This window comes from Colobus angolensis, unplaced genomic scaffold (assembly GCF_000951035.1).
Source record: "Colobus angolensis palliatus isolate OR3802 unplaced genomic scaffold, Cang.pa_1.0 Scaffold181, whole genome shotgun sequence".
Taxonomy (NCBI): Eukaryota; Metazoa; Chordata; class Mammalia; order Primates; family Cercopithecidae; genus Colobus; species Colobus angolensis.
In genome coordinates this window covers 1,856,582-1,864,022 of record NW_012114944.1, presented here as the reverse complement: position 1 = coordinate 1,864,022, position 7,441 = coordinate 1,856,582, and the positions used below count along the sequence as shown (strand labels likewise).

Sequence of the window (7,441 nt, the reverse complement as noted above, 5' to 3'; positions counted from 1 at the left end):
CGTTGGTCAGGCTGGTCTCAAACTCCTGACCTCAGGTGATCCACCTGCCTCGGCCTCCCAAAGTGCTGGGATTACAGGCATGAGCTGCTGTACCCAGCCTGTACCACATTTCTTTATCCACTCTTTGGCTGATGGGCAGTTAGGTTGAATGCATATTTTTGCAATTGTAAATTGTCCTGCTATCAACATGCGTATGCATATGACTTTTTCATATAATGACTTTTTTTTTCCTTTAGGTAGACATCCAGCAGTGGGATTGCTGGGTCGCCTAAAGCCTTTTTACAGTTCTGCAGCTTCATAGGTTAGTGACTTTAGGCAAGGAGTAAAGAATTCTGGGGCTTTGCCTCTGAGCACCGCGGGAGCAGAGGAAGGGAGAGAGGGACACACTTTTGTCTCAGCTGGGTTGTCAGTGGCCCTGACTTCTGACGCTACCTCCTCTCTCTGCCAGGCCTTTGCATATTGTTTCTCCTTCTGCAACAGCTCTCCCTGTTCTGCATCTCATAAATGCCTACAACTTACCTATCACCTCTTCCAGGAAGCCTTCCCTGGCTCCCCTAGACTGTTCTTGGTGCCTTTCTTTGAGCTCATAGGCTCTTCATTGACCTGCCTAGCATGTTCCTGCCCCTCGGTTTTAGAACTGATAATTCACTTGCCTGCTCAGTCTATGAGTCCCTGAGGTGTGACAATCTTTGGCTGACTCTCCCAGGTAATAAAGAACCGGATCCACTCATTCCGGGCCTATGGCATTGCAGTGCGGGGCCGTGCCAAGGCCCTGGTGCAGGAAAACATCATCTTCCAGGGCAAAACAAATAAGACCATCTTTCAGCAGATCTCAAACAACCGAGAATGTGTCATGCAAAACAACAAGTTCCTGGTCTTCAAGAAAAAGTGAGTGCCTGGGGTTGCCTGAACCAGTCCTCTAGAGCCACAGTAAGCTCCCGGAAGAAGCCAGGCCCACACCCAGGGATTATGGTTGCCCGGGCTCCCTGCAACACTGCCAGCTGTCGACTCCAGTCAGAAAAAGGCCTGTGCCTGGCTCTGTGTCAGGCCGGGGCCGAGGATTCCCCGGGAGGGAACAAGCTTTTTAAGAGTCAGGGGTACGTGGTTTCAAATCTCAGCTCTGCAGGTTACTGGCTGTGTGACCTTGGGCAACTTATTTCACATCTCTGAACCTTAGTAAAATCCATTTAATAAGATCACGCGACCTGGCTGAATCTCTGAGGGGTAAAAATGTTAGTTGCTGCTGCTGCTGTCCTTTAGTCGCTCTGCCTCAGTGTATCACAATTGCTGCCACCCACATCTTCCCCAGACCTCTCTGTCCTTTCATGTTCCCCATTTCAGCAACATCACCATCCACTCAGTGTTCTCACGACAAAACTTCTGCTCCCTTTTTCTCCCTAATCCAAAGATGGCCCAGTCACTCACCAGGTCTTGTTGATTCTGCTTCTAAAATGTTCCCTTTTCTGGCACCTCCTCTTCCCAACTGCTGCCACCCTACTTCAGATCTCAGCAGTGCTCACCCTAACCTGTACCGCCTATACTACTGCAGTGCACAGTTGTTCCAGCTGCCTCTGCACGGGCTGTGTTCTGACTGGGCCGTGCTTTTGCTTTCCCATTCTGGGTGTAAAATCACACTGATATTTGCTGTAGTCGGTATCACTCCTGCACCGCCAATGTCACCTATCCCCCTGCAGCAGCCTCCTGCCAGTCTCCCTGCCTGTGGCTAGCCCCTGCTCCACTCTGGAGGTTGTCCCATGTATCCTGCCAGTTTAATCTTTCTAAGTGAGAGCTCTGGTCACATCACATCCATGGTTAAAAACCTCTCATGGATCTTCATGTTCTTTAGTAATGATCTCCATACTTTTTGTATTATACATACTCTCAGGAAAAAATATTCTTTGAAGAAACCCCCTGATGTAGGTATACCTATTTATTTATTTGTTTATTTAGAGACCAAGTCTCGCTGTGTTGCCCAGGCTGTAGTGCAGTGGTGCAATCTTGGCTGACTGCAACCTCTTCCTCCCAAGTTCAAGCAATCCTCCTGCCTCAGCCTCCTGAGCAGCTGGGATTACAGGTGCCCACCATCACTCCTGGCTGATTTTTGTGTTTTTAGTAGAGACGGGGTTTCGCCATGTTGGTCAAGCTGGTCTCCAACTCCTGACATCAGGTAATCCACCCGCCTTGGCCTCCCAAAGTGCTGAGATTACAGGTGTGAGCCACCGTGCCTCACTGGTATACCTATTTATAACTTCTATGTGTTTATTCTAGCAGTATATTATTTACGTTATAAACTATCTCCAAAATAGAAAATGTTAGAGTATAAAGTTTAAAAACATCAAAATTCTAGTATTTTCTTCACACATCCCAGCAGATTATATTGTGGACTCCTTGGGATCCACCTCCTCCTCCCCTTTGGAGACCCCAGGATACAGAGTACAGCTCGAACTTTGCCAGAGGCAGCTCTGGTATTGTGCACTGTGTACCCTGAGGTCCTAATTGTTTCTTCCAGCCTCTCATTTCATCTCCTTTTCAGTACTGCTCCCCTGCTGCCAAACTCAAATATACATAGTCCTCCCAACATGCTTAGGCCTTTTTACTCACATGCTAGTAACCAACCTCTGTTTCCGTCCACAACTTTCCAATCCTTTCACTGTAACATCATTATCATAAAAATACATATAAGACAATGTGTTGCCTTAAGCAAATGGAGATTTAGCGTGTAAACTTGGTTCCTTGTAACTCAAGCATTAGAAAACTGTGACCACAGCTTCACTATCATTTTATTTTTCCCAGCCCTCCATACTCTCTACAAGAGTTTGGGTGACTGGAAGCCCACTAAATTCTATCCCCCATAGATTTGCATTTTCCCAGATGTCATATAAAAGAAATCGTGGCCGGGTACAGTGGCTCATGCCTGTAATTCCAGCACTTTGGGAGGCCAAGGCGGGTGGATCACCTGAGGTCGGTATTTCGAGACCAGCCTGGCCAACATGGTGAAACCCCGTCTCTACTAAAAACACAAAAATTAGCTGGGCGTGATGGCACGCAACGGTAGTCCCAGCTACTTGGGAGGCTGAGCCAGGAGGATCACCTGAACCTGGGAGGAAGAGGTTGCAATGAGCCCAGATTGCACCACTACACTCCAGCCTAGGTGACAGAAAAAAAAATAAAAATAAAACCCAGAAATCCTGCAGTATGTAGTCTTTTGAGTCTGACTTCTTTCACTTAGCCTAACATGCTGGAGATTCATTCATGGTGTTGCATGTAAGGCATTCATTCCTTTCGATTGCTGAGTAGTCTTCCCCTGTATGGGTGTACTGCACAGTTTATTCACTTATCAGCTGAAGGGTATTTAGGTAGTTTCCAGTTTTTGGTGATTATGAATAAAGCTTCTATAAACATTTGTGGTCATACAGCTGAAAAGAAATGGAAGAGGAAAAGTTGGGCACCATTGCACACACGTGTAATCCCAGTTACTTGGGAGGCTGAGGCAGGAGGATCACTTGAGCCCAGGAGTTTAAGACCAGCTTGGGCAACATAATGAGACCCTATCTCACAACACCCACCCTATGATCTTATCCAGATTCTTATTTAAAGTGGGGAAATCGGCTGGGTGCAGTGGCTCAAGCCTATAATCCCAGCACTTTGGGAGGCTGAGGTGGGAGGATCACTTGTGCCCAGGAGGTTGAGGCTAAAGTCAGCCATGATTGTGCCACAGCACCCCGGCCTGGGCAACAGAGTGAGACCGTGTCTCAAAATAAAGTGGGAAAATTTAGGCCTGTAGGGGGACCTTGTCCAAGGCTACATGCGGAGTTGAAGGCAGAGCTGGACGTGGAATGCAGGGCTTTTGCCCCTTAGTTTCTCATCCTCCCACCTCTTTGGGCTAACACTAAACTAGAAGATAAAACCTACACCCAGATTTAAACACCTGGATCCACCAATCTGGAACCAAAGTTAAGATTGTGCAGGGCATTCAGACAGCACTGCAGACCCCTCAGAAGTTCACTGATTTTCGTTTTGCACCTCCAGGTCTGATACGTGGCGCCTGGTGAACCCGCCAGCACGGCCCCATCTCGAAACCTCTCTCAGACGCCCCTCGGCAGCCCACAATGGGCAGAAGGTGACGGCCATGGCAACGAGGATCACAGCCCGGGTGGAAGGTGGTTACCACAGCAACCGCAGTGTCTTCTGCACCATCCTGTGAGGACCCAGACCTGCTTCAGGGCCAAGCCTGGATGGGTGCTCAGAGGAGCTAAGGTGGAAATAGTGCCTGAGAAGACTCTGGCCCTCCCTCCCCCCGAACAAATGGGTCCCAGGCCTTCAAAACACAGTACCTCCAGAACACTTGAGCTCCACAGCCCGTAACAAGGAAGTGGGAAATGGTTTTCAAGAAGGGATAGAAGTTGGTGGGTTTCCAGTCACTCAACGTCTGTAAAGATTGTGAAGAGCTGGGGAAGCTCAACTGCTGAAGCTTTTGGTCAGGATTTTCTTTGAGTTCTAAGGAACCATGTTTTACACACACCAAACCCAGACTCTTCTCAGGAAAGAGCAGATTTACTTCTGATGGTGGGAAGTGATTCTAGTGAGGTGGAGAGAGACAACTGCCCCAGAATTTTCCCCTTTGCTAGCTAGACCTGTCTCCCTCTCAGTCTCTCCAAGGACCCTACCACACCCTCCCAGCTGTCTCTGGAGGCTGGAGGAGTTGAGTTTGGTTGACCTGAGGACTTGGACATGGACCTGGGAGGGAGGAAGGACCTGGGAGCAACAGGAGGCCCCACGGAAAGGCTGCACAGGGATGAGAGCGGGACACGCTGAAACAGGTGGGGCTCCAGCATGCAGGCAGGTGCTCGGCTCGGTGGGCAGGGATGCACAAGGCTCTACTCCATCCCCAAAGGCTCCCAAATGCAGGAGGATTCAAACCCCACGTCAGCACGCCCACACCAGCCACCCTCCTTGGCACCAGGCTGTCCAGATGGGGGAACCTGGGCCTCTCGTTTGCATCTGTGTTCTCATGGATGAGCGCCGGCCTTTACTGACCCTCCCGAGCCTCCCGACTCTGTGCCTTGCCTCATGCTTTTTCCTCCTCCTGGCGTGCCCTTCTCCCCCATCTCCGTGTCCTCCTTTCCTCAAGGTTTAGCCAAGACACTGCCACTCCACATAGCTCTCCTCGCCCTTTCCCCCTCTGGACCTCAGTAGCCTTTCTCTGCTCCCTCTCAGGGTACTGAGCACTTTCTGCCTTGTCCTAGAGCTATCTGGGTCCACAGCCTGACCCCCCACTCACCTGTGTGCTCCCTTAGGTAGGGCCACATCTGACTGCGTGTCCCCAGATCTCAGCCTGGGGCTGGGGTGGGATTAGTGGCCTGAGTGAGGAGAGGAAGGCCAGCTCCCAGAGGACTTTACTGAACCGTACTGTGAATATGTCCAAGTCCCGAAGCCAGGCGAGCTCAGACCCCACTGCTTGAGGAAGGGGGCTGGATGCAGGGCCAGCTCAGCCTGAACAATCCCCTCCCACTCGGCCTTTCCTGTGGGGCCCTCACCAGCCTGCTGGGGTCACTGTCGTGCACTTGGCTGCAGGGCTGGTTCTGTTGGCCCTAGGTGCTGCTCTGTTGGGTGGGATGGGAGAGGGGAGAGGGAGCCAGGAGCACTGGGTTCTCCCTGAGAACATTGGGCACAAGAGTGCTGGCCTCTTCAATCCCTGGCGCTTCCTTTGCACTTGTTTGGTGGCCCCAATGTGAGTCGCTGTACAAAATGCTGCCTTTACTATTTTCTAAGAAATGACTTTTCTGTGAACCAACAGTAACAAAAACCTCAGTAACCAAAATAAAGTTCTATATTTTAAAAGAGGCACTTTGGGAAGCCTTTCCTTGGTCTGGGTGTACCCTGGGGCTCCCAGACGGCCAGGTCCAGCACTGTTTCCTCTGGCGGAGACAGGAGAGGCCTGGGGCTATCTTGTTGGGTCCGCACGTTCCTGTGACAGCTCCTGATAGAGAGCTGGAGGGCTTGATCGGGCTGTAATTCCACTCCTGCCTGCTTGCCCAGTGGGCTTTGTGAAGCCAACAGAAACAGGCTGTCCCCGTGGATCACTGGACCATCAGCTTAGGGACCTCAGACCCGGGAGCACACTTCTCCAACTTCGCTTAGCATCTTAGAATTTTTGCTATATCCATATGTCACTTGAGAAGTTAGTACTTTTTCCTTTAAATCTACTTAATTTTTAGAACTTTTAAATATGCAGGAAAATTGAGCAGATCGATGATTACAACAGAGTTCCCATACTACCCTTGCCACCACCAGGCTTCCATGTTATTAACTTATGCTATCAGCGTACATTTGTAAAAATTCATAAACTAGTACTGCTACATGATTAACTAAAGTCCATAGTTTATTCAGATTTCTTTTTTTCTTTTTGAAATGGGATCTCACTCTGTTGCCCAGGCTGGAGTGCAGCGTCATGAATCATGGTTCACCACAGCCTTGACCTCCCCAGGCTCACTCAGGTGAGCCTCCCACCTCAGCCTCCTGAGTAGCTGGGACTACAGGCATGCGCCACCACGCCTGGCTAATTTTTGTATTTTTTTGTAGAGATGGGGTTTTGCCATGTTGCCCAGCCCGGTCTCAAATTCCTGGGCTCAAGTGATCCGCCTGCCTTAATGCCCCAAAGTGCTGGGATTACAAGCATGAGCCACTGTGCCTGGCCTCAAATTTCTTTAGTTTGTTACCTAATGTCCTTTTTCCATTCCAGGATCCCATCCTACAACATGTCTTTTTTTCACACACTGAAAAGACTTTTTATATTATTATAAATATACATTAAACTATTCAAGTGAAAATATTCACTTGTTTTGGTAGTTACTAATATTTGCTGCCCCTCAGGGAGAGTAACATGCTCTATCATGTTGCCATGTAACCTGATTTGCCCAGTGAATGTGGGCAGAAGTGGTTAATGGTCACTTCCAGGCAGAAGTTTAAGGGCCATCAGAACTTGCCCCGATCGCGTGTCCCTCTGCCATTAGACCGCCATGTGTCAGACATGGCAGCCTGAGTCCCGGGGTGAAGCTGACCCAGAGCAGGGCCCCAGCTGCCTGCTGGCTGACATGTTCAAATGAACTTCTGTTGAAACCAGACATTTGAGGGTCATTTGTCACTGCAACTTAGCCTAACCAGCAGAACACGAGTACTTTGCTACATCCCTGAGCCACCAATCTTAAGTTCTGTCAATAATATATTAAACATTGACTTGGTGAGGTCATTGTCCCCATTTTGGAGGCTGGGAGTGCTGATGCTCCTGAGACCTGGTAGGCAAGGGCAAGTTCCCTATCAGATGTTAAGAGCTTGTAGGGGAGAGGTGTGGGGAGGGCTATCACCTGGGGCATAGGTGGCAAGGAAGGGAACAGCTGGGACACAGTTTCCCTCCAGGTCATTTGGAGGCAGAAGTGGGAAG

At 49.7% G+C, this 7,441-nt stretch overlaps 1 protein-coding gene across 1 annotated transcript in view; it reads left to right on the top strand.

Annotated features, from left to right (window-relative positions):
• The window catches only part of FBXO10 (F-box protein 10), an 85,541-nt gene extending 79,694 nt beyond the window's left edge, over positions 1–5,847 (top strand). Inside the window, exons 11-12 of the mRNA XM_011939444.1 lie at positions 707–888; positions 4,030–5,847. Coding sequence (XP_011794834.1) covers positions 707–888; positions 4,030–4,204 — 357 coding nt within the window. The 3' untranslated portion in view covers positions 4,205–5,847. The remainder of the gene's footprint in view (positions 1–706; positions 889–4,029) is intronic.
• The last annotated feature ends 1,594 nt before the right edge of the window (positions 5,848–7,441 follow it).